A 27719-nucleotide genomic window follows, 5' to 3' on the forward strand; every position below is an offset into this window, starting at 1 on the left:
TGTGGTTGTTGCTAAGGTAATTAAATGAGTTGAAGTCTTCGTTGCAAAACCATATATAGAGGCCAAGGATGACAATTTCGTACCATACCAGCCAGTGCAGTTGGTTTTTATAGTTCCAATACAAAGATCAGTATATAATACTAATGTTTTGTACCGGTTCATATATAGGCTGTATCGGACTCAATTTGGCTATATCGAAAAATATATCAGATTTCGGTCGATAAATGCATACTGGCCAAAATTAGACAAACACTTTCCTTTGTATTTTTCTTACCTTGATATCAAATTTGTCCCCCATTATCAGGATCTAATCCCTTTCTCTCATTTTCTTTTTCTTTGTTTGTTCTTTAGTTTTTCAAATTTCCAACTCTGCATGTTTCTTCCGCATTGCAAGATTGCATGTTCTCCATCTCTCTCTCTCACTATCTCTTTAATGTTTTCTTTTCCTTTCTTTTATTATTTTTTTAGAGGATTCACGACAAAGATGCTAAAATAGCTAAAATGCATTTTAGCACACAAAGCACTAAAAACCCACTATATTAAAGGAGCCAAAAATCAAATTATTTCCCTTTCACACTTTATTGTAGCTGGATCCTGGATGGTAAACACAAATATATATATATATATATATATATATATATATATATATATATATATATATATATATTTTGTTAGGTTCTAAAGATTTAGACTTAAATGTTTAGAATCATGTTTTTATTGTGTTGGCAAACCGAGGACAAAACGTGTCTAGTCTAGGTGTTAGGCAATGTTAAAAAGTGTTTGTTTTATGGTTTAAGTTTAGCTGACTGCAAAAAAAGGAAGTGTGTTTCTGCCTTGCTCGACTGATCGAGAAATTAGGCTCGACTGATCGAAAATCGTAGGAACAAAATTCTGCAGAATTTTTAAACCAGGCCTAAACCCACGAAAACGTTGAGGGTTTCATTCAAACTTCTCCACATATAAAAAAGAAACCTTATCTACGTTTTTCAAACTTTTTGGAAAACTTGTGTGTTACTCTTTGTGAGATCTGAAAGGTTCTGTACCTTCTAACTACACAATAACTACACAAGAATCTACCAAAGTAAGAGCTACAATCAAGCATCGATAGAACATAATTACTACATCAAGATCATTACTGATAGTGATCTGAAATCTTTGAGTGGGATCTCAAAATCACAAGCAAGGGTGCTTGTGTTAATATAATTCCAAGAAGAGAATGAGTCCGTGGATTCGGAACTTGCACATGATCATGTCAGTAAGATACTACATGAGGTAGCAATAGATTTAGGATTAAATCTGATTGTAAAAATTTCAATTCTCTTATAGTGGATTTACTTTACCTTGAGGATAGTTATGTCAAATCCTCTCCAAGTTTTTACCTTGAAACGGTTCGTTTCATCGATTTTCCTAGATAATCATATCGTGATGTTATTTACTTTTCCTCTTTTATGCATGATATAATATATGCTTGTTTAACTTAGATTTGAATAATAAACCTAATAATCAACTTGGTTAATTAATTAGGTTAAATAATTTAGTTTAAGGGATCTAAACGAACAAACATATATATTTATGTCACATAAATCGAGAAAGCTTGGGGAATTATTGTTTGTGGCACTATGGCATATAGTGTGCATGTTACATGAACTGCTCAATATGGATGAATGGATAGGCTAGCATTTCATATCCATGATCTTGAGGCACCAATCAGTGCTCTTAGTGTCACTTTCCTAGTGATAAGTTACCATGATTAATTATTGAAAATTTTCGTTTTAAGTCGAATTGTTAGGCTAGAAAGGGGTAAAGTATAGAATTTGTTTGGACATGGGATGGTTAATTCCTACTTTAGGACATGAGTGCTCAATCCATATCACTAGCGGCTCCACGTTGAGTCTAGGGTGGTCATGATCACCCTAACTTGGAAAAAAAATAATTATTATATATAAATCTTATAAATTTTTTGTTTTTTTTTATCCTTAAAAAATATTTGGGATCACCCTAAATTTTTTTAGGCTCAACATAATTACACTTTGGACAAAATTTGACAATAAACTTGATTGTAAATTAAGGTTACAACTTCACTCATTTTTTTTATATGAATTTTGACAAATCCATCATTAGAGAACATTTTATTTTTATTTTTATATCTTTCATACTTGCAGAATTTCAAGAAAATCAAATATCAATAGCTATATCATCAATCAAATTTTTGAATTTCGAGTTTTTGTAGGTCTAAAATTATAAATAAATAATAAGTTTATGGATCAAATATTAAATAACTTCTGATTGACATGAAATTTAACATGTAGTTTAAGAACAAAAAAAAAAAAACATGCAATTTAACATTTAGATTTTGAAAATGACAAAGTTTAGTTACAAAATTGGTAGTTACCTAAGGCTATAACTTTACTCAATATTTATTTATTGGAGGTGAATTTTGACAAATCTACTATTAGATTACATTTTCTTCTCATATCCTTCATACTTGCAAAATTTCTCAAAAATTAAAGATCAATAGCTATGTCATTAATAAATTGTTTAAATTGTAAGTTTTTGTAGTTCAAAATTATGTATAAAATATAATCATACAAATCATATAGTAAATAATACTTGATTGACACAAAATTTGACATATGTATTAAGAGCGTAAAAAATATACAATCTAACGGTTAGATTTTTAAAATATGTAAAAATGTTAATGATATTAAGTAAGGTTGTCTCCATAGGTTACAACCAATTTTGTAACTAAATTTTGTCATTTTCAAAATATGTAGCAATATTAATTTGTTAAGTGAGAGTTGTAGCCTTAGGCTACAACTTAGTATATAGCCAGATTTTTCCTTAAATTTTGTTCCCCTTAACAATATATTAAGTTTTTATAGACAAAAACGTTTCTCAAAAAAAAAAAAAAAAAAAAGTCCTTACAAACAAAAGATAAAGCCCAAGAAAATTTTTATCACACTAAAATTTTGAAAAAGATGTAACTTAAAACATTGATAATGAAACTATTATGCAAATATTTCAAAATAAGAAAATTTGAAAAGGAAATTGTTAGACTTTATGTATTTGTATGTATGCATGTGTGTTCTTTTATTTATTTATTTTTTTTTTTGGTCAGTATATGAAGTTTTCTATTTTTATTAATTTTTTTTAATTTAAATTTTTTAATGACCATCCTAGAAAATATTCATAAAGCATGATTTTTCTACCATGAGTGCGAGCTGTTAACAAATAAATTAATAAATACATTGAATTGATATCAATTTATAAATGAAAAAAAAGGTGAAAATATTATTTTCATCTCTACATTTTCATCGTATTTCCATTTTGGTCTCTACCTTTTATTTTTACCGCTTTTAGTCTATTTTTTGAAAAATGTGTTCCGTTTTGATCCCTACCGTTGTCTCAATAACGAAAATATGCTACGTAGCAAACGGATTGTTGTGTTGGCACACTAAATAATGACGTGACCAATAAAATAATAATAATAATAATTTAATTAGCATCTAAATAATGCTACATCAGCATTTTAAATATTAAAAAAAAGCCACGTCAGAAAACAATTAAAACAAAATTCTAAACTAATGATGTTTAAAATAAAATCAAATAAGTAATTAAAATAAAATTTTCTTTTCCTTCCATTATTTTCTTCAGAAGAACATATTCATGTATGTTTTTTGTGTTATTCCCAACACATGACTATTCATATTCATGTTCTTAGCGAATTAAATTCTTAGTTTCTTTTCATTTCTCTGTCTTTCTTGTACTTTCTCTAAAGCCAAACACATCAAAACTCCGATCAATAACAGTTAAACAAAATAACATTTAACTAAGCATTTCTTGGCAACGTCAATCTCAAGATCTGAACATTTTTCTCTCCTAATTGGTAATCCAGAAAATCCCTTTTTCACAAACCCCACAAATTCTCATTCATAAACCCAAAAAACTCCCTTTCACAAACCTAGAATATCCCTTCCCAATCCCAACACACACAGCAAATAGTCCTTTCACAAACCCACAAACCCAAACTATCCCTTCTCAACACATACGGCAAATGAGTTGTTCAAATTTGTCAAAAATCCAAAACAAATAGAACAAACTCAAGATCAGCTTCTAAGTCAATCCCAAGATAGAGAGAGTGAGATGAGAAAGTGAGGAGGAGAGGAAAACTGACCCACCACACCCGACCAAAAAACTAACCCACCACCTGTAACACATTCTTCCTTGACACTGCAGGGCCGACTTGTGGAACCCATTGACTAGGAGGATCTTACCAAGTTGCGGTGGTGGCGGTGAACGAAGGAGAGGAACGGTGGGGTGGTGAGATCAAGAAACACCGCTAGCGGTGGTATTGATGGTGGCGATGAGCGACCATGGGAGCTACCGAGCTAGGGTGAAGAGATGTTGAAGAGTGAGAAGGAGGAAGTTTGAGATTAGAGGTCATCTGAGAACTGAGATTAGAGAGAAAGTTGCAAGAAAATCTGTTCATATTTTTAAAATTATTTTATTTTTAAAATTTAAAAAGAAAATGGTTTTGATTTTAAATGCTGACATGGATTTTTTAATCTTAATTAATTTTTTTAATTTTAATTAAAAAATTTTATTATTATTTTATTAGTCATGTCATCATTTAGTATGCCAACATAGCAATCCATTTGCCACGTAAGGTATTTCCGTTACTAAGATGACGGTAAGGATCAGAATGAAACGCGTTTTTCAAAATAAGGACTAAAACTAATAAAAATAAAAAGTAAAGACCAAAGTGAAAATAAGGTAAAAATTTAAGGACAAAAATAGTATTTCTGTAAAAAAAAAAATTGTTATACTATATTATAATTAATATTTTACTCATTATCATGTGAGAGACCTAAGCAGTAATAGAAAGAGTAATATATAAATATTTTAAATGAAGTTGTAAGATAATAGAGTATTTAATACTAGATGTATTATAAAGTAGGTAGGTTATTCTCATAACAAAAATAATAATAATGTGTAAAAATATATAAAGTAACATTTTATGTTATTAAAAGTTAAACTTTTTAGCACATTTACGTTTAATATCCATTTATAGACTTAGTTTTTAAGTTTTATGTACCACTTTTTAAAGTCTTGCTTTTTTTTTTCTCTTATTTTATTTTAACAAATTTTAAGATATAAATATATTTTAACATTTTTTCAGTAAAAAATTAAAAGGTAAATTATAAATTTGATTCCTATCCTTTATATCATATTTTAATTTAGTCTCTAACTTTTAAATTGTGTCAATTTGGTCCTTAACCTTTCAGTACCATGTCTATTTAGTCCTCACCGTTATCTCGTAGATGAAAATTGATGACATGACAAACACTCAAATAAAAATTATTTTTTGACAATGACACCTGTATTGCCACGTCAATTAAAAAAAAACCAAATTAAATCTGAATTATTTCCCTAAATTCCAAAATCCCTGACTTTCTCCACTCTTCTCCCTCTCTCTTTCTTCTTAGTCTCCACTCATCTCTATCTCAGACTGCTACTGACCTTTATCTTTTTCCATTTTTCGTTTGCTGCTGCATCTGTACATAGTTGCTTCTCTATATAATGCCGGTAAATCTTGGAAATAAGTTTCACATCATTAACAAAAAAGAAACTAGTGTGGGTGATCTTATGGCGGCCTCCAAAAAGAAATCAAGTAAGATACACTATATCTTGGAGTGGTTAATTTATATAATACATTCAAAAAATATACTATTTGCATTATGGAAGAAAAAATTCATAAAACAACTCTACTTTCCCCATCTTGGCAAATGTTAGCGTATCATTTTCAAATCCAATTCTTTGGAAACTAAGCCTTAATCCCGAGGAATTGAGATTGGCTACATAAATCTTTTTACGTCTTCCAACCATACCAACAATAATATAAATATAATCATGCTTCTTGGGTGGTGAATGAGAGAGAGGAAGAATGAAGAAGAGACGAAGATGAGTTATTAGAGATTTTGGATTTTAGAAAAATACATGTTCCAGATTTTTTAATTTGGGTTCTTTTAAAGCTGATGTGGCGGTACAAGTATTCATTGATGTGGAAAAAAAAAATTTATTTGAGCCATTTGCCACGTCAATAATTTTCATCCAAAAAATAATAGTAAGGACTAAATTGTCACAGCACTAAAAGGTTAATGACTGAATTGACACAATTAAAAGGTTAGAGACTAAATTAAAATATAGTGTAAAAGATAGTAACTAACTTTATAATTTACCTAAAATTAAACAAGCCTGTCCAAACACACACGTCATTGTGAGTGATTGACGGATGACTCACTTAGTGTGAAAACGGACTTCAAGTAAATATTGAATTGTCTTCAATCTGATAAAGCGGCAGAGAAAGACTTAGGAGTTAAGGTGTGAACTTTCTTTCTTTTTTGAATTAAAAAGTTAAATAGGACTGTTCCATGTTTCTCTTCTTTTTTAAATAGGCCCAAAGATAAGGCCACTTCATGCTTCTTTAGTCTGTACTCTATGCTCTGTACATCTCTAGCTCTCTTGCTTTCCCTATAACTTTACTCCACAACCAAACGCTTTTGCAGGAGCGATCGAGAAAGATAGAGAGACCTCTCTCCATTCTTATCGCAAGAAGTGAGTGTCTCTGTAATCTCTCTCTCTCAATTTTGTGTAGTATTTTAGCTTGTGAATTTGTTTGAATATCAGGTTTCACTTGAAGCATGCATATGTAGTCAGTTAAACCTCTCTCATGGAAGGGTTCGTTACTCTTTCCAGTAACATGTTTGATATCTGCTACAAAATTTTATTTACAGTATGGGCACGTACTTTTATTTGATGTGTACGTAATTGTTTTAAAAGAGTTAGTGTAAACACTAAATTTCAATCTTTCACTCTCTACAGCTAGATTGCTAAAGAATTGAATTAGTTTTTAGTGCTTGAAATGAAGAGAGATCAAATTTGGTTTTAGTTCTATGATTGATTGGCTTATCAAATTTGCTACTGTTGACTTGTAAAAGATATTATAGCTGCCACCAAAATGATTTATACTTCATGTTAACTTTTTTATTTTTTTGAGAAGCTACTTCATGTTAACTTTACGGGTAAGTCTTGTGCTATATAAAGTGGTACAATAAATACCATAACTTGCTCATGTGATAAATTGTAGTTAGTAGAGGTGATGGTGGTGGGTTCATGGGGAGACACCTCTCTACCAACCATATAGGCAAGTTGTTGCATTTATTGTGTTACTTGATGTGACACTAGAAAGACTATAACTTAATTTCCCCCATTGAATTGCTATTCTTATTGAGCTTAGTTTAGAGAATTTGTTAATTGGCCATTTAAAAAATATTGATATAAAAAATTGTTAAAAAATTAATTTTATTTTATTTATAAAATTTTTAAAAATATAGGATTGGTTTGGTATATATGTTTAAATATATATTTTCAATTTTTAAACAACGTTACATATATTTTCATACAATTTTTTGTCAACATGTATTTCCAAAACATTGTCTTATTGCATCTGTTAAAATTTTCCTTTATTATATGAGTTTCTTTTTATGTATAGGGAACACGTACTGGTTTGAATTAGTTCAACATGACGAACCTCATACCACAATCAGTCCAGTCAAAAATGGGTGTGTATGACATTGAAATAGAAGGTGCAAACGTTAAGGTAAGCATAGTCGATAATCCTGCTTTCGTTGATACCAAGATGGATGAGTTAAGATCTTCATTACTATATCCAAAAAAGAAAAAGAAAAAGACCTTCATTACAAACTTCAGAATGGCGTTTCTCAAAAAAAAGAAAAAAAAACCTTCAGAAAGGCTAGTTGTTGGAGTCGACATTAAGTTTGTCAAAACTGATGGGAATTTAAATAAAGGCAAGTTTTTGATTCTTTGTGTTGGGAGTGATTGCTTGATGATCCAATTACCCAACTCGGAGTTCATATCTGATACCCTTGGGCGGTTTCTGTCTGCTGAGATTATTTGTTTTTTGGGTACCGGAATGAGCAACATAGTTTCAGAGCTAGGCAGCTTTTATTTTTATCCAAAAGGACCGAACTCTGGAATAGGTATTATATCGAACGGAAGCGTAATATTTAGGGAAAATAAGCAAACTGTAAATTTAAAGACAGGTGTTGAAGTAGGCTTTTTGGCTGCTAAAATTCTGAAGAAACCCAATGTTGAGAATTATGGATTAACGGAGTTGGCAGGTGAAGTTGGAATGGATATAGAGGAACCAAGTAGTGAATCTCCTGACTGGAATGCTAAGGTGTTCTCAGATGAAGATGTCAAGCATGCAGTGCACAATGCCTATACTTCTTGTGTTATTGGGAATAAGCTCTTTGATATGCTCTAAGCCTCTATGGCCATCTTGTCTATGGGTTTGACTGCTTTAATTATGTGTTGTTATATATGCTGTATATGCTAATGTTGCATGTAATTTGTGTAATTCGAACTAGTTTAATGAAATTTCTGGTTGTGTTTGGTTTGTCCTAAATCATATAAAATAATTTATTTTGCTAAGTTAATAATTATTTGTCTCGGGATTTCTCCAAAATTATGGAACAATAGAAATCCAACTCAATTGAAATCGTTAGTGAGTGTATGGAATCATCATTGATTATCATTTTGACAACATGAAATTTGAGCTTTTTAAAACTGGTTTAGCAATGTTTGTCTCCTAATCTCTCAAATGGACATGCGCAAAACAATTTTCTCTCTTTTTCTATACCAAAATCTATTTTAAAATTGGAAATTATATTTCAATATGCTTTCGCCATGTATCACTTCACTCAAGGTTAATTAAATTCATTTTTTTATTATCTCTTTTTGTTATATTTTATACATGAACCATATATTTGATTCTCTGTACAAAATTAAATTAAATTTTGTTAGTACTAATTCATTGAATTATTGCATTGAATATGTCTTCATTTGAGCAAGTTGAGACTAATAGTTGATTATAATACAGTTGCAATGGACTAATAGTAATTAAGATAAATTAGAGCATATTGTTAAACGCTTTAAACTTTATATTATGGCCCCATTTTAATTTTATTTTGTAGATAATGTTTCTTTTATTTGTAAATAGGTTTTAGTTAGAATTGTATTAAAAAAAAATCAGTTTGAATATGATAAATAAGGGGGGGGGGAGGAAGAGAGAGAATAGAGAACTATTTTAATCTCACAAAAGATTTAATGATATATTTGTTACTTGAAACATTAAATTATAAGATAAATTTATATGAAAGCTCCAAGAATTCACTAAAATAATAAATTTAAAAAATAATGAAATATGAATAGATCACAATGAAAATAATCATAATTATATTCAGGCTTTTGATGTAAACATTCTAATTTTTTTTTTTTTTCTAAATGCATGCCACTCATAAAATTTCACTAAACCACAAATGAAAAATGTCACTAAATTACAAGACTCATTATCTTTCATGTGAGTTAAGAAAGTAACAATAGACCATTGACATGATAAATTATGCTTCAATTTATCAAAATTTCATTAAACAAAATTATTTTCCTTAATTTATCAAAATTATGCTTCAATTTAGTGTTTCATTAAACAAAATTTCAATTTGTGGTATGAACAAAAATAAACATTGGCGGAAGTTTTAAGGAGCTCAAGCTGATAAAATATTTTTTTGATAAAATTCGAGTTTAAGCAATCACTGATAACAGAATCTTCTACGAATTCTCAATTGAACATGAGTTTTACTTGGTATAGAATCAGTCTACCATATTCTTACAGAACTTCCATCACTTGTAATAGCATCAATTCATTACATCACTCACCCTCCAAGTCATACTTTTACCTACCATATTTAGCAATTAAATACAATCTATACCATGATTTTCTAAAAGCTTGCCGATACTTGTCTGCTCATGGATGGTGCATATTTTGCTGCTTTGCATACCATACATAGATTCAAAAGTCATTAGATCTATGAGCCATCATCACATAATATGTGTGGATCCTGTTAGTGTCGGCTCTAGGACTAGGCCTAAGATTCCCATAAAAAAAAAAGGCTACACTCTCTTTATAAAAAAGCTTCATCCTCCTTATAAAAAAGCCAAAAATTTTATGATAACAATTGGTTTATAAAATAAAAAGGGTTTCTTTACTATTTTTCCGTTTCTAAAAAGTTTTTCAAAATATAAGATCAATAAAAATCCTAAATAGTGTAGAGAGCACGCGCACACACAGGACATGTAAATGTGTTTAATCATCAATAACGAATATTTTTCCTAATACAGCTTGAAATTTCAATTTTTATACATCAAAAACTGATTGATGTCTTGGTCTGATGATAAAGAGCTATCATAAAAAATTGGTATATTAGTCTGATGATAAAGAGCTATCATCAAAAGCAGACGCCATAGATTCGAAACCCTCTAAAAAAACATTAGGCCATTATAGACAAAAAGTTTCTCCAAAAAAAAAAGGTCCTTACAAATAGAAGAAAAAGCCCAAGAAAATTTTTATCACACTAAAATTTTGAAAAAGATGTAACTTGAAACATTGATAATGGAACCATCATGCAAATATTTCAAAATAAGAAAATTTGAAAAGGAAATTATTAGACTTTATGTATTTGTATGCATGTGTGTGCATGTGTTTTTTTTTGGTTAATATATGAAGTTTTCTATTTTTATTAAATTTTTTATAATTTAAGTTTTTAATGACCATCCTAGAAAATATTCTTGGAGCATGATTTTTCTCCAATGAGTGCGAGCTCTTAACTAATAAATTAATAAATACATCGAATTGATATCGACTTATAAATGAAAAAAAAAGTATTTGTTATACAATATTATAATTAATATTTTACTCATTATCTTGTGAGAGACCTAAACAGTAAAAGAAAGAATAAAAAAAATTATTTAAATAAAGTTGTAAAATAATAAAGTATTTAATATTAGGTGTATTATAAAATACGCAAGGTATTCTCACAACAAAAATAAAAATAATATAAGATGTAAAAATAAATAAAGTAACATTTTAAGTTGTTAAAAATTAAACTTTTTAGCACATTTACGTTTGATATCTGTTTATAAACTTAACTTTTAGTTTTTATGTATAACCTTTTAAAATCTTATTTTTTTCTCATATTTTTTTACAATAATTTTTAAGATATAAATATATTTTAACATATTTTCAAAAAAAAAATTAAATTAAATTCAATGAGCTTTTCCAAACACACATTATTGTGAATGATTGACAGATGACTCTCACTTGGTGTGACTACGGACTTCAAGTTAGTATTGAATTCTCTTCAATCTGATAAAGCAGGAGAGAAAAACTTAAGAGTTAAGGCATGGGAAAGACTTGAGAGCTAAGGCGTGAACATGTGGGGGAGAAAAAAAGAGGTAAAAAAAAAAAGTTAAAAGATTAAGGTCCATTTGGTATATTCACTCAAATAAATGTTTTGAGTTTTAAAAAAATATTACACATATTTTTACATTTTTATTCGCACATATTTTTAAATATATATTTTCGGTTCTTAAATGCATTTACCAAACACCCCAAAACTCTCGCCTTTTTTTAATTAAAAAATTTAAAGGAAACTGTTCCATGTTTCTCTTCTTTTTAAATCGGCCCAAAGAGAAGGCCATTTCATGCTTCTTTAGTCTGTACTCTATTCTCTGTACATCTCTAGCTCTCTTGCTTTCCTTATAACTTTACTCCATAGCCAAACGCTTTTGCAGGAGCGATCGAGAAAAATAGAGAGATCTCCCTCCATTCTTATCGCAAGAAGTGAGTGTCTCTGTGATCTCTCTCTCTCTATTTTGTGTAGTATTTTAGCTTGTGAATTGTTTGAATATCAGGTTTCACTTGAAGCATGCATATGTAGTCAGTTAAACCTCTCTCATGAAAGGGGTCATTACTCTTTCTAGTAACATGTTTGATATCTGCTACAAAATTTTGTTTATATAATGGGCACGTACTTTTATTTGATGTGTACTTAATGCTTTTAGAATAGCTTGTACATACACTAAATTTCAATCTTTCACTCTCTACAGCTAACTTGCCAAAGAATTGAATTAGTTTAAAAACTGAAAATTATTGCTTAAATTACTGTACCAAATGGCCCACCGTTTCTAAAACATTGCCTCAGAATATTCCCATCCAAGATTAAAAACAAATTCTATTTTACAATTTTAAAATTTATTTTATCTATTTTCCTGCCTTATTTTACAAATCTCCTAACACCTTAATTTTTATTTTTACATATAATTCATTAAAATAATATAAAATTCAACATTAAACAATATAAACAATTCACTTTCATCTCTTTCCTCTTCCTTTTCCTGTCTCTCTCCGATAAAGCCACACAACCACCTTCCACCAAAACTCAGCCACAAACACCAATTCTTCACCACCAAATTATCCCCAAAAAAAAAAAAAAAAATTCCACCACCACCACAATTAATACCCATCCCAAAATCAAACCCAACAGCAAAAAAAAAAAAAAAAAAAACCCATCAACCAAACAACCACGGCAGCCACTATCCCAACAGGCCACAACCACCACCACCATCAACGACAACCAAAATCACAGAGAGGGAGACCCAAACGAGACAGAGAGAGACGTCAACAACCACTGCTGCTAAACCTAGCCAACACCGAAACCCCCCACCAAACCAACCATCACCGAAACCCACTCAAACAACCACCACCCCACCGCAACCACCAAAAAAAAAAAAACCCATCAACCCCACGGTCCCCACCACCACCTACAATACACAAAAACCCACAAAACTGACCAAACCATGCTCAGAAAATCTACACCAATCTACAAAAACCCACAAAACCAATCTACACCGACCCAACCACGCTCAACCAACAGACCCAAACCTTGCTCAGCCCACGGACCCACCTCACGCTCAGCCACCGCTGATCTACACCTATCTGAGGGAGAGAGCAAGGTCTAAGAGAGAGAAGAGAGAGCAAGGTCATAGAAAGGGAGAGAGGGAACGGTTGGCAAGAGAGAGAGATGAGATAGAGAATGAGGAGAGAGAATGTATTTTTTTAATTTATATGGAGAGAGAGAATAAAATATTTTTTTTGGTTTTACATTCATTGCTACAGTAAGTTCTATATTTAAGAACTGACTGTTTTGGGTTGTAAATTTTTTTAGAAATACATACCCGGATGGAGCTGTGTTTTTGGCTGGTTGGTGGGCAAAATAGCAACTGAGTAACTGGGGGTGTAAACAACCCCCCACCAATGCTATAATGCTTAGCGCATTTGTTAGATTTTTCCTTTATTATATGAGTTTCTTTTTATGCACAGGCAACACTGGTTTGAATTAATTCAACATGATGAACCTCATACCACTATCATTCCTGTCAAAAATGGGTATCTATGACATTGAAATAGGAGGTGCAAACGTTAAGGTAAGCGTAGTCGATAATCCTGCTTTGCTTGGTGCTAAGATGGATGAATTAAGATCTTCATTACAAACTTCAGAAAGGCAAGTTGTTGGACTCGATGTTAAGTTTGTCAAAACTGATGTTGGGAATTTGATGATCCCACCACTGCATGATAAAGGCAAGTTTTTGCTTCTTTGTGTTGGGAGTCATTGCTTGATGATCCAACTACCCAACCCGGAGACCATCATATCTAACACCCTTGGGCAGTTTCTGTCTGATGAGACTATTTGTTTTCTGGGTATCGGAATGAGCAAAATAGTTTCGGAGCTAGTATATTATTATCCACAGCACGGACAAAACCTTACAGGCTCTACAGCAGGAATAATATCAAGCGGTACATTTGCACAAGCAAGGCAATCTGTAAATTTTAAAACAGGGGTTGAAGTAGGCTTTTTGGCTGCTAAAATTTTGAAGAAACCGAATGTTGAGAATCATGGATTAGCGGAGTTGGCAGGTGAAGTTGGAATGGATATAAAGGAACCAATTGGTGAATGTCCTGACTGGAATGCTAAGGTGTTCTCAAATGAAGAGGTCAAGTATGCAGTGCACAATGCCTATACTTCTTATGTTATTGGGAATAAGCTCTTTGATATGCTCTAAGCCTCTGAGGCCATCTTGTCTATGGGTTTGACTGCTTTAACTCTGTGTAATTCGAACTACTTTAATGAAATTACTGGTTGTGGTTGGTTTGTCCTAAATCATATATAATAATTTATTCTGCTCCAATCTTCTCGTAGTGGAAGGTCTCAGAATTTCTAAGTTAATAATTATTTGTCTTGGGTTTTCTCCAAAATTGTGGAACAATAGAAATCCAACTCAATTGAAATCATCAATGATTGTATCGAATCATCATTGATTATCATTTTGACAACTTGAAATTTCAACTTTTGTAAGTTATAGCACACAGTAGATTGTCAATGTTTGGCTCCTAATCTCTCATATGGACATGCGCCAAACAATTTCTCTCTTTCTCTATACCAAAATCAATTTTGGAAATTATGTTTCAACTTGCCTTCACCATGTATCACTTTACTCAAGGTTAATTAAATTCACTTTCTATTATTATCTCTTTTTGTTATATTTTATACATGAACCATATATTTGATTCTCGGTACAAAATTAATTTTAATTTTGTTAGTACTAATTCATTGAATTATGCGTTGAATCTGTCGTCATTTGAGCAAGTTGAGACTAATAGGTGATAATAATAATAAAGTTATAATGGACTAATAGTGCATAAGATAAATTAGATTATATTGTTAGAGGGCAGGAAGAGAGAGAATAGAGAACCGTTCTCATTTTAATATGATAAATTTGTTACTTTGAACATTAAAATATAAGATAAAATTTATATGAAAGCTTCAAGAATTCATTAAAATAATGAAATATGAAAAGATCACAATGAAAATAATCATAATGATATCCAGGCTTTTGATATAACCATTCTAAATTCTTTTTTCTAAATGCATGTCACTTACAAAATTTCACTAAACTACGAATGGAAAATATTGCTAAATTACAAAACTCATTATCTTTTATGTGAGTTAAGAAGTAACAATAGACCATTGAGATGATAGATCAGTACATAACAATAATGTTTCATACCAGTTCAGATACTAGCTGTATCAAAACTTGTTTTGGCTGTACTGAAGATTATTATATCAAATTTCAGCCGGTAAATGCATATCAGCCAAAATTAGACAAACACTTTCCTTTGTATTTTTTCTTACCTTGATATCAAATATGTCCCCCATTAGTATCTGACCCCTTTCTCTCCTCCGCTTCTTTTTCTTTGTTTGTGCTTTACTTTTTCAAATTTCCAACTTTGCATATGTCTTCGGCATTGCACCGTTGCATGTTCTCCATCTCTCTCTTACTGTCTCTTTAATGTTTTCTATTCCTTTCTTTTATTATATTCTTAGAGGAATCGTGTCAAAGATGATAAAATAGCTAATTAAAACACAAAACACTAAAAAAAACTCACTACTATAAATGAAAGGTGCCAAAAATCAAATTCTTTTTCTTTGGCACTTTATTGTTGCTTGATGGTAAACACACCAAATTGTTTTATTTAAAGGAGAGAGAGAGAGAGAGAAAGAGAGAGAGAGGGAGATTTAATATAATTTATGTCACATGAATCGAGAAAGCTTGGGGAATTATTGTTAGTGGTATTGTGGCATATAGTTTGTATGTTACATAGACCACTTAATTAATATGTATGAATTGATAGGTTAGAATTTCATATCCATGATCTTACCACACAAGATGTGGCTTACGGTAGGAGTCTTTATATCAGCACTCAGAGAGGAGTGGTTTAAGCGATAGTACCAACAAGGCCCGTATGGTACATGTGGTATTACGTATTGCCATCACATGGCGTGAGATCGATGAGCCCATACTAGAGATCTCCTTTTTTATTCAGCACTATGTGTGTGTGTGTGTGTGATCTTGAGGCTCCAATCAGTGCTCCCCATGTGTCACTTTCTTAGTGATTAATTACCATGATTAATAATTGAAAATTTTCACTTTAAGTCGAATTGTTATGCTAGACATGGGTAAAGTGTAGAATCTATTTGGACATGGGTAAAGTGTAGAATCTATTTGGACATGGGATGGTTAATTCCTACTTTAGGACAGGAGTGGTAAATCCATTGCACTAGCGGCTACATGTTGAGTCTAGGTGGTGACATGACCACCGGACATGGAAAACAAAATAATTATTGTATATGAATTTTATGAATTTTCAGCCTTAAAAAATATTTGGGATTACCCTAAATTTTTTTGGGCTCAACATAATTATACCTTGGACAAAATTTGGCAACAAACTTGATTGTTGACTAAGGCTATAACTCCACTCAATATTTTATTTATTTATTTACTAAATGTGAATTTTGACAAATCTATCATTGGATTAAATTTTCTTCTTATGCCTTTCATACTTGCAAAATTTCAAGAAGATCAAGTATCAATAGTTATGTCATTAGTCAAATCTTAAAATTTCGAGTTTTTACCGTCTAAAATTTTACATAAAAAATAAGTTTATGGATCAAATAGTAAATAACATTTGATTGACATGAAATTTGACATGTGTTCTAAGAATAAGAAGAACATGCAATTCAACATTTAGATTTTCAAAATATCTAGCACTGTTAATTTGTTTAGTAAGAGTTGCAGCCTTAGGCTACAACTTCGTATATAGCCAAAATTTTCCTTAAATTTTGATCCCCTTACCAATGTATTATGTCTTTACAAACAAATAGTTTTTAAAAAAAAATAAAATGTCCTTACAAACAAAAGAAAAAGCCCAAGAAAATTTTTATCATAATAAAATTTTGAAAAAAATGTAACTTAAAACATTGATAATGAGACTATCATGCAAATATTTCAAAGCAAGAAAATTGTAAGAATTTATGTATTTGTGTGTGTGTGTGTGTTTTGTCAATATATGACGTTCTATTTTTATCAAATTTTATATAATTTAAATTTTTTAATGACCATCCTAGAAAATATTCGTGGAGCATGATTTTTCTCCGATGAGTGCGAGCTCTTAACTAATAAATAAATAAATACATTGACTTGATATCAATTTATAAATGAAAAGAAAAAGTATTTGTTATACAATATTACAATTAATATTTTACTCATTATCCTTTGAGAGACTTGAGCGGTAAAAGGAAGAATAAAAAAAGAATATTTAAGTGAAGTTGAAAAATAATAGAGTATTTAATTTTTGGTGTATTATAAAGTAGGGTGTTCTTATATAATAATAATAATAATAATAATAATAATAATAATAGGCTGTTAAATTAGATAAACTTACTTTTTAAGTTGTTAAAAGTTAGATTTTTTAGCAAATTTACATTTAATATCAGTTTATAAGTTCAGCTTTTAGTTTTTATGTACAACATTTTAAAACAAATTTTCCCACGTATACTTACTTTTTTCAAAAATTTTCAAGATATAAAAATATTTTAGTATATTTTTAGCAAAAGGTTATATGAGCTGTTCTCAACTGCACACGATCTGAATGACGGATAGATGACCCTCACTTGGAGTAACTACGGACTTGAAGTAAATATTGAATAGTCTTCAATCTGATAAAGCAACAGAGAAAGACTTAAAGTTAAGACATGGGCACATGTGGAGGAGAAAAAAAGAGGTTAAAAAAAACTATAAAAAATTAAAAGTTAAAACGGGATTGTTCCTTTTTTTTTTTTTTTCTCTTCTTTTTAAATGGTTCCAAAGATAAAGGCAACTTTATGCTTCTTTCAATATATTTTTCTTTCAACGCCCTCTCTCTCTCTTTAGTGTGTACTCTGTACATCTCTCTCTCTCTCTCTCTCCCTATAACTATACTCTATAGCTAGCCAAACGTTCTTGCAGGAGCGATCGAGAAAGATAGAGAGATCTCTCTCCATTCTTATCCCAAGAAGTGAGTGTCTCTGTGATCTCTCTCTCTCTCTCTCTCTCTCTCGTGTAGTATTTTAGCTTGTGAATTGTTTGAAAATAGAGCTGTATGTTGCTCACTTTGCATATCAGGTTTCATTTGAAGCATGCATTAATGTAGTCAATTAAACCTCTCTCATGGAAGAATTCGTTACTCTTTCCAGTAACATGTTTGATATCTGCTACAAAATTTAGTTTATACTAATACTATATGGGCTCATACTTTTATTTGATGTGTACGTAATTGGTTTAAAATAGCTAATGTAAACACTAAATTTCAATCTTTCACTCTCTACCGCTAGCTTGCCAAATAATTGAAGTAGTTTTTAGTGCTAGAAATGAAGAAAGATCAAATTTGGTTTTAGTTCTATGATTGATTGGCTTATCAAATTTGCTACTGTTGACTTGAAATAGATATTATAGTTGCCACCAAAATGATTTACACTTTATGTCAATTTAATTTCCCCCATTGAACTGATATTCTTATTGGGCTTGGTTAATAGGTCTTATCAGAATATTTGTTAATTAATCATTTAAAATTAATTATATATAAATATAAATAAATATTTAAAAAATTAGTTTTTTTTTTCCATAAATTTTAAAAAAAAATGTAGTTTCTAAAACAATGCTGTGTTAACTTGTCCCTTTATTCTGGCTTTTATTTTTATGTACAGGCAACACTGGTTTGAATTAGTTCAACATGATCAACATCATACCACTATCATTTCTGTCAAAAATGGGTTTGTATGACATTGAAATACACGGTGCAAACGTTAAGGTAAGCTTAGTCGAAAATCTTGCTTTGGTTGATGCTAAGATAGATGAGTTCAGATCTTCATTACAAACTTCCGAAAGGCAAGTTGTTGGACTCGACATTAAGTTTGTTAAAACTGATGGGAATTTAAATAAAGGCAAGTTTTTGCTTCTTTGTGTTGGGAGTCATTGCTTGATGATACAATTACCTGACTCGAAGGTCGTAACTGATACCCTCAGGCAGTTTCTGTCTGATGAGAGTATTTGTTTTCTGGGTACCGGAATGAGCGAGAAAGTTACGGAACTAGGCTGCCTTTATTTTTACGATTATGAAGAAGGAACGCAACGTGTAAATTGTAACACAGGTGTTGAAGTAGGCTATTTGGTTGCTAAAATTCTGAAGAAACCCAATGTTGAGCAGTATGGATTACCGGAGCTGGCTGGTGAAGTTGGAATGGATATAAAGGAACCAGTTAGTGAATGTCCTGACTGGAATGCTAAGGTGTTCTCACATGAAGATGTCAAGTATGCACTGCACAATGCCTATTCTTCTTATGTTATTGGGAATAAGGCCTTGGATATGCTCTAAGCCTCTTAAGGCCATCTTGTCTATGGGTTTAACTGCTTTAATTCTGTCTTGTTAGTGTCCACATTAGAGCTATGTATGCTAATGTTACATGTGATTTGTGTAATTCAAACTACTTTAATGAAATTTCTGGTTGTGTTTGGTTTGTCCTAAATCATATATAATAATTTATTCTGCTTCAATCTTCTCATAGACAAAGGTCTCAAAATTTCTGAGTTAATAATTATTTATCTTGGGATATCTCCAAAATTGTGGAACAATAGAAATTCCAACTCAATTGAAATCTTCAATGAGTTTATCGAATCATCATTGATTATCATTTTGACAACTTGAACTTTCAACTTTTGTAAGCTAGTTTAGCACATGATGGATTTTCAATGTTTGTCTTCTAATCTCTCATATGGACATGCGCCAAACTATTTCTCTCTCTCTTTCTCTCTCTATACCAAAATCAATTTTGGAAATTATATTTCAACTTGCCTTCACCATGTATCAATTTACTCAAAGTTAATTAAATTCATTTTTTTTCTCTTTTTGTTATATTTAATACATGAACCATGATATTTGATTTTGTGTACAAAATTAATTTTAATTTTGTTAGTATTGATTTATTGAGTTATGCTTTGAATCTGTCTTCATTTGAGCAAGTTGAGACTAATAGGTGATTATAATAAAGTTGTAATGGATTAATAGTACTTAAGATAAACTAGAGTATATTGTTAAACGCATTAAACTTTATATTATTTTTTCCCCATTTATACTTTTATTTTGTAGATAATGTTTCTTTTTATTTGCAAATATTTTTTAATTAGAAGTGCATTAGAAAATATCAATTTGAATATGATAAATTGGGGGGGGGGGGGGTGGGGCAGGAAGAGAGAGAATAGAGAACTATTTGAATATATATGATAAACTTGTTACTTGGAACATTAAAATATAAGCCTAAATTTATATGAAAGCTCCAAAAATTCATTAAAAATAAAATGTTTAGAAAATAATGAAATATGAAAAGATCACCATGAAAATAATCATAATGATATCTAGGCTTTTGATATAATCATTCTAATTTTTTTTTCTAAATGCATGTCACTTACAAAATTTCACTAAATTGCGAATGGAAAATGTTGCTAAATTACAAGATTTATTATCTTTAATGTGAGTGAAGAAAGTAACAATAAACTATTGACATGATAAATTCTGCTTAGTGTTTCATTAAATAATATTTCAATTTGTGGTATGAACAAAAATAAAAATTGGCGGAAGTTTTAAGGAGCTCAAGCTAATAAAATATTTTCTTAATAAAAACTAAGTTTAAACCAAGTTTAAGCAATCACTGATAACTTAAACTTCTATGAATTTTGTGGGTTCCAGTTAGCTTAACTGGTAAAATTTCTGATGGTTGTATAAGAGACCTGGGGTTCAATCCCCGCTTACACCAAAAACTGATTGGTGTTTTGGTCTGATAATAAAAAGCAATCATCAGAAGCGGTCGCCTTAGGTTGAAACTCTCTAAAAAAAAAAAAAAAAAAAACTTCTATGAATTCTCAATTGAACATGAGTTTTACATGGGTTGGGATAGAATCAGTATACCATATTCTTACAGAACTTCCATCACTTGTAATAGCATCAATTCATTACAATCACTCACCCTCCAATTCATACTTTTACCTACCATATTTAGCAATTAAATACAATCTATACCATGATTTTCGTAAAAATTGCTGATATTTCGCTGTATATTTTGCCGATAAAATCTATACCATATTCGTACAGAACTTCCATCACTTGTAATAGCATCTGTTCATTACAATCACTCAGCCTCCAAGTCATGCTTGTCTCTGCGCATGGAATCCATGGATGGTTTATATTTTGCTTCTCTGCATACCATACATAGATTCAAAAGTCATTAGATCAAAAGGGTATCAAATTAGACAATCATATCAGCCATCCTCTTATAACATGTGTGGATCCTATTAGTGTCAGCTCTAGGATTAGGCATAAGACTCCCATCAAAAAGGCTGCACTCCCTACATAAAAAAACTTCATCCTCGTTATAAAAAAGTACAAAATTTTATGATGACAATTGGTTTATATAATGAAAAAGGGTTTGTACACCATTTTTTCGGTCTCTAAAAAGTTTTTCAAAATATAAGATCAATAAGAACTAATAGTTTAGCGAGCGCATGCAGACACACAAAGCATGTACATATATCTAATCATCAATAACAAATATTTTCCCTAATAGCTTGAGACTTCAATTTTTGTACACCAATATCATACTTTGTAAGTTGTCAACATTAATTACCTATATAATCTCTTATATGACCACACACCAAATAATCTCCCTCTCTCTCTTAACTCTAAAATAAAAATTGAAAATAAGATTATAATTTTACTTAACCATATTTCGTTTTATCCAAGATAAAGTAGACCTCTTTATATATATATATATAATACACATTTTTTGGGTTAAATTTTATACTTGAACAATGATTTTGATGCTCTATATAAAATTAACCTTGGTTAGTTTTAATTCATTAATTTCTGTTTCTAATTCATCAAAATAATATTAATTTTAGTAGTATTAGATAAATTTATTTAATTGATATTTAAATATAAAATATTTTATTTAAATTTATCATATTAGATCTCAAATTATATCGAGCTGAACTATATTCCTTATGTGTAAGTCTTACGCATATGAGATACACATACATATATTGACATGGCAACAAAATTAAAGTCCAAAAACAATAATTAAAACTAAACAAAAAAGGCAAATGAACCAACCACGCACAATAAAAAAGACAATCTAGGAAGATTACGTCTCCATTTTGGGAACTTAAGTCAGCTAGCACCCCATTTTTGGTGTTACACGAGCCAAAAGAAAACTTTTTTTTAGAATAATCAAGTGTAAACTTTAGAACCATATTTTTGTAACAGTATCAAGATTATATAAATTATAATAGTAAAGAAATAATTTAAATACATTGCCTAAGTTAATAAAGTCTCTCCATTTTCCAATGTTGGGAATGTTAATTTGGTCTTGATTCATATGATCACTCAACTCTATGTAAATTAAACTCCATCGAATTCACCTAGACTTGATGCTTTTAATTCCTAGAAAATCCACCTAGACTTAGCCTCCCCATGTAAACAAGGATAAATTATAAGGTCTTCATGGTGGATAAGCAACGTGGTCCACCATTTCACTAAAAAGCTTCCACTTGTTTAAATTGCTGAGATATAATTTTTTTTTTAAATAGAAATTGATTACTGACTCAGCAATTTTAAACAAATGAGAGTTTTTTAGTGGATTGGTTGATAAGTGACATGGTCCATTAGAAGACTATATAATTTCTGGTAAACAAAATGCACAGTAGTTTCAATTATTTAACATTATAAAAACTGGGTACTTACAGTTCTACAATAAAAAATGAGTACCTATAAAATAGAAATAGATGGTGCAAAGGATAAAGCAAGTGTAAACAATGATTATCATGTGGTTAGTTGGAAGATTTATGAATTAAGGTATTTGTTACAAAATTCATGAAGCTGTGTTGTAGGTCTTGACGTTAAGTGTGTATATAACATAACCAGCAAATCATACTAACTTGAAATGGATTGAATGGACCAAATTGGATAAAGATTTCTGAATTGAACCGCATTAGATTGAAGTAGACCGAATAAACTGATGAACTGACTTGTATTGAATTAAACTAAACTGGACCGAAATGGACCAAATTGGACTGAAGTGGATCAAAATAGACCGAATTATACCAAATGGACCTAAATGGACTGAAATGAGTGTTTATTATCTCTATTTCTTGAAGTTTATGAAAATGACATACGATTCTCTAAGTAGAACTAGAATGGGACCATTCAACCTGGACTTAAATATTACTTTAGCATACGGATATGAATACAGTTATGGAATATGATTTATTTTAGGGTGAGTATAAACTAAAAACGAATAAATAGTGTCTCCGCCCAAACTATTTGTATTATATGTATTTTCTATTATAAATTACATTTAGGTTCAAGAATGTGTAAAATTATGGTAGTGAAAACTTTTTAAGAATAAATAATTTAAGATACACGACGCAAAATTAAAACTCTAATTTGGAATTTTAATTTAAGTTTCTCTTAGCTTCACCTATTATTACATATTATTATTATTATTATTATTATTATATATATATAGATTAAATGATGACATGGTCGTTGCTGATGTGGTTCAACAGAAATATAATAACAACAAGTGTTACACTTCAACTTTTAAATATTATATAAACAATATGTTTCAAGTGCTATCTATCACTTTAACAAAAAAAAAAAAATAAATAAATAAATTGCAATCTACCATATAGTTGTTGCATTGACTCGTTATGCAATACACTTGGCCCAAACATATATTGTACTTTTCCATACAATATCTTGCAAGCCAATACTACCTCATTAGTTTCAGCGTTTGAACAAACGTGAATATCATCATATTCCCAAACCAGCAGTGAATAAACAGTTCAAGCCAATAAATCTGTATCAAATCGAAAGTTGTTACTCGATAGGTATGTTTAACAACTATATTAAGCACAAATTGAAATGGGCCGAGTCATTTGGGAATCAACTCCACTTTTTTTTTTTGCTACATTACTCCGTGCGTTTTGGCTATCTCAGTTTACGTGGATTGCTCAGAGTTCTTTTCTTAAAGAATTGCTGTTGTCCAGAGAAACTTTTTATCCCTTTGAGTATATTCTAAAACTGCAACGTTTGATCCTATAGCAACAAACAGAAACGCAACTTTTGATCTTCCATTGCCTTAGTTAATCAAGGCTAGCTCTCCATTTCCCAATGGGAAATTATGTTAACATGGTCTGGATTCATTTTGTCACTCAACTCTATGTAAAAATAACTCCCATCAAATTCACCTAGACATGAAGCAATTAATTCCAAGCCAATTCATCTTGACTCGGACTATATGTATATAAACATCCCCATGTGCAAGGGCATTTCTTATGAGCCTTCTTTATAGCAGTTTGAATTATTTCAACATGATAAACAACAGCATACCAGCATCTCTCCTCTCAAAAATCGGTGACTATGAAATCGAAATTAATGGTGCAAAGGTTAAGGTAACTGTAGTCGATGATTTTGATGTGGTTAGTGCTAAGATAGATGAGTTAGAGTCTACATTACAAACTTTACCAAACCGTGTTGTTGGACTAGACGTTAAGAGTATCAAAACCACTAAATCATATGTAGTCCAAATGCTGCTACTTTTTGTTGGGACTCGTTGCTTGATCATCCAATTATGCCACTTATACTCAACTCCGTCAACTCTTAAGAAATTTCTGGCTGATGAGACTATTTGTTTTCTGAGTACAAACTTTGAAGAAAAGCTTAATAATGTTCTATTTGGTCGATATGGTTTAAAATGTAGCTCAGGCGTTGAAGTCACTTATTTTGCTTCAAGGATTCTAAAGAAAGCCAACATTGAGGAGTATGGATTAGCAGAGTTGGCCGGTGAAGTTGGAATGGATATAAAGGAACCAATTGGTGAATGCCCTGACTGGACTGCTAGATCGTTCTCACAAGAACAGATCAAGTATACAATCCACAATGCCTATAGTACTTATGTTATTGGGAACAAGTTGGTCGAAATGTGCCTCTAGTCTAAGCATCTAAAGCCATCTTGATAAATGGTTTTACAGCTTTTTTATGGTACTTGGGTTCTTGGTTTCAAGATATTTTGAATAAATTAGTGATTGTGTTTGGTGGGACTCTATATACGAGAGCCTTGTATTAGGTGTGGTTTCACACTTTCACTATAATAAATGTCTAATTTTAGCACAATTGATTCAATAAATTAAACTCTGGACATAGATTTCTTCTTTTCCTCTTTCTTTTCCTTTTTTTTCTCCCTCTTCCTAATTACTACAATTCTTTTTTTCTTTTTTTTTTGTGAACAATAATACTTATTAGAACACACGAGAAAATAATATTAGTTACTACAATTAGGATGAGAGAGTTAAACTCCTTATTCTTTTAATAAAAAAGATTGAAAAAATCTCACTAAACTACAAGACCCGTGATCTTTTGTGTGAGTTAAGAATATTACAATAAACCATTGACACTTAGTGTCCGTTCTACATCCTATTATTTGGGTAACTTATTTGCTAAGGGTGAGACAATAAGATAAAAGTCAATTTATTAAATAAATAATAATAATTTTGTTGTTTATTTGGTAAAAGTGAGACAAAAATTATGCGTGCACTAAAGTAGAGCACATGAGATACCAAGTGCACTAAAGTAGAGCACATGAGATACCAAATTCCACCTACTACGTTATAGGTCTATGAGAGTTTCTGAGTGTTTTTTAGATAAAAAGTGAAATAGTTTGACTAAATGACGAGACACCACTTCATTTCATAAAAAAATAAAATAAAATAAAATAATTAAAAAAATGGAGCATATATATTTAACGTATTCTAGCATGAATAACTTCAAATGGTCCTTTTCTTTTTCATAAAAATTGATCCCATTTGTTTTAGAGATTTGAATGACCCATTGATATTATAATTATAAATAAATTTATAACAGGGAAACAATAGAAATTATATTGATATATTTTTTTAAGAAACGAAATTATATTGATATGGTTGCAAGAACTTGATTTTTTTTTTTTTTTGCTGAAATAAAAATTTTAATGGCATACAATTTAATTAGTTTTGGTAAGGAATCAAAATATATATAGGGTAATGCTTTAAAAATCTGCCTTACGTAACATAATTACAGTCCTTTTATATATGTTAAATATTAAATTTTACTTGAAAATAGTATTAATTCACCTTCCATATATGCAAAAAAAATTCAAAAGTTCAGATTATTAACTCTTATAATTTCTTTTTTATTTTTTTATATAAGATAAAATTTCTACTTTAGTCTAATCTAAGTGTATATGTGTGAAGCTCCAAGGTTCACTTGTGAGAGGGATGCACTTGTGATAGATACACTTGTGATAGATACATTTATAAATGCCAAGGTTCAAGAGGAACTATTTCTAAGGATTATTATTATTCATTATTTTTTATTTTTGTGATAGTTGTAATATGCTGCTAACTCTATGTCTCGAACTCTTTTCTTCTAAACACTCAAGCACTTTGTACATAAAGAGGTGTAAATAGCCAGTTTAATATCTCTTTCAACTATGAAATTTTCATTATATTGATGTTGCCTTATAGAGTATATCCAGATGACATTGGTCCATCAACTATTGGATTAGTGATTTACCAGATTTGTATGTTACCTCTAGAATGAAGACTAACAGGGTAGGGCTTGAATATAACGCAGTAAGCCTTCAATCGGGTTTGTAAATCCATAATTCTTCTTCTTTATCTCATTCAAATTATCAACACTGTAGAGCTTGTTTAACAAATCAGACTGGATGTTGGCTTGCTAAACCTGTGGTATACCAAGTATTGACCATTGAGCAATTAAGTATATCATTACTGCAAGAGACTAGCTTGTAGCTCAATTGGTTTGCACTTCTTAATATTTCTAATTGTGACATCTAGATTAAAAACTCTTCTCGCTCCAATTATTGATTTATCAAAACAAAAAAGAAGTATGCCCCTGCTGTTGCCTATGCAGCTGTTTATACGATTGTCATCGAGTATGCCATTAAAACTTGATGAAATATATGCACGTGTTACACGAGAAAACTAAACTTTAGTACCACACTTGTATAACTAGATATCAAAAGTTTTAGTGTATATATTAAAATTATGATCTTTGGAGGTTAAGAAGAATCACAAATCAATACCTTGCCTTTGCCTCAATATATAAATCCCCATGCAACTATGCAAGTGCTTTTCTTACTATAACTCTTGCAAGTACAAGAAGCATTGGATTGAAGATGTTCAACTTCCACAAATTACGGCACTATCTTTTAAAAATATGTATATCGGTGTATGTGTATTTGCAATACATGGTGCAAATTTAAAAGTTAAGTTTATTCAATAATTTTGCTGTGGTTGTTGCTAAGGTAATTAAATGAGTTGAAGTCTTCATTGCAAAACCATATATAGAGGTCAAGGATGACAATTTCGTACCATAGCAGCCGATGCAGTTGGTTTTTATAGTTCCAATAGATAGATCAATGCATAATACTAATGTTTCGTACCCGTTCATATACAGGCTGTATCGGACTCATTTTGGCTATACCGAAAAATATATCAAATTTCGGTCGATAAATGCATACCGGCCAAAATTAGACAAATACTTTCCTTTGTATTTTTCTTACCTTGATATCAAATTTGTCCCCCATTATCAGGATCTAATCTCTTTCTCTCCTTTTCTTTTTCTTTGTTTGTTCTTTAGTTTTTCAAATTTCCAACTCTGCATGTTCCTTCCGCATTGCACTATTGCATGTTCTCCATCTCTCTCTCACTATCTCTTTAATGTTTTCTTTTCCTTTCTTTTATTATTTCTTTAG

General features: G+C 30.6%; 3 protein-coding genes and 1 long non-coding RNA gene across 4 annotated transcripts; all 4 read left to right on the forward strand.

Moving 5' to 3' along the window:
• Positions 1-6431: 6431 nt before the first annotated feature.
• On the forward strand, positions 6432-8488 carry LOC142626691 (uncharacterized). Its single transcript, XR_012842595.1, has 2 exons — positions 6432-6615; positions 7553-8488. It is a non-coding gene; the product is annotated as an uncharacterized LOC142626691 (long non-coding RNA).
• Positions 8489-11578: 3090 nt separating this feature from the next.
• LOC142628139 (uncharacterized) lies at positions 11579-14163 on the forward strand. Its single transcript, XM_075802145.1, has 2 exons — positions 11579-11761; positions 13301-14163. Exon 2 carries the CDS (start codon positions 13327-13329, stop codon positions 14038-14040), a length of 714 nt encoding a protein of 237 aa, XP_075658260.1. The 5' UTR covers positions 11579-11761; positions 13301-13326; the 3' UTR covers positions 14041-14163.
• Positions 14164-17704: 3541 nt separating this feature from the next.
• On the forward strand, positions 17705-19379 carry LOC142628141 (uncharacterized). The gene is made up of 2 exons (XM_075802146.1): positions 17705-17872; positions 18561-19379. Exon 2 carries the CDS (start codon positions 18587-18589, stop codon positions 19226-19228), a length of 642 nt encoding a protein of 213 aa, XP_075658261.1. The 5' UTR covers positions 17705-17872; positions 18561-18586; the 3' UTR covers positions 19229-19379.
• Positions 19380-24276: 4897 nt separating this feature from the next.
• On the forward strand, positions 24277-24897 carry LOC142628354 (uncharacterized). The gene has a single exon (XM_075802468.1). The coding sequence runs from the start codon at positions 24277-24279 to the stop codon at positions 24895-24897; it is 621 nt and encodes a 206-aa protein (XP_075658583.1).
• The last annotated feature ends 2822 nt before the right edge of the window (positions 24898-27719 follow it).

Source organism: Castanea sativa, chromosome 3 (genome assembly GCF_040712315.1).
Source record: "Castanea sativa cultivar Marrone di Chiusa Pesio chromosome 3, ASM4071231v1".
Taxonomy (NCBI): Eukaryota; Viridiplantae; Streptophyta; class Magnoliopsida; order Fagales; family Fagaceae; genus Castanea; species Castanea sativa.

What these genes read in the sequence shown, in the direction of transcription:
- LOC142628139 (XM_075802145.1), top strand. Translation starts at nt 13,327, where the DNA reads ATGATGAACCTCATACCACTATCATTCCTGTCAAAAATGGGTATCTAT.
- LOC142628141 (XM_075802146.1), top strand. Translation starts at nt 18,587, where the DNA reads ATGATCAACATCATACCACTATCATTTCTGTCAAAAATGGGTTTGTAT.
- LOC142628354 (XM_075802468.1), top strand. Translation starts at nt 24,277, where the DNA reads ATGATAAACAACAGCATACCAGCATCTCTCCTCTCAAAAATCGGTGAC.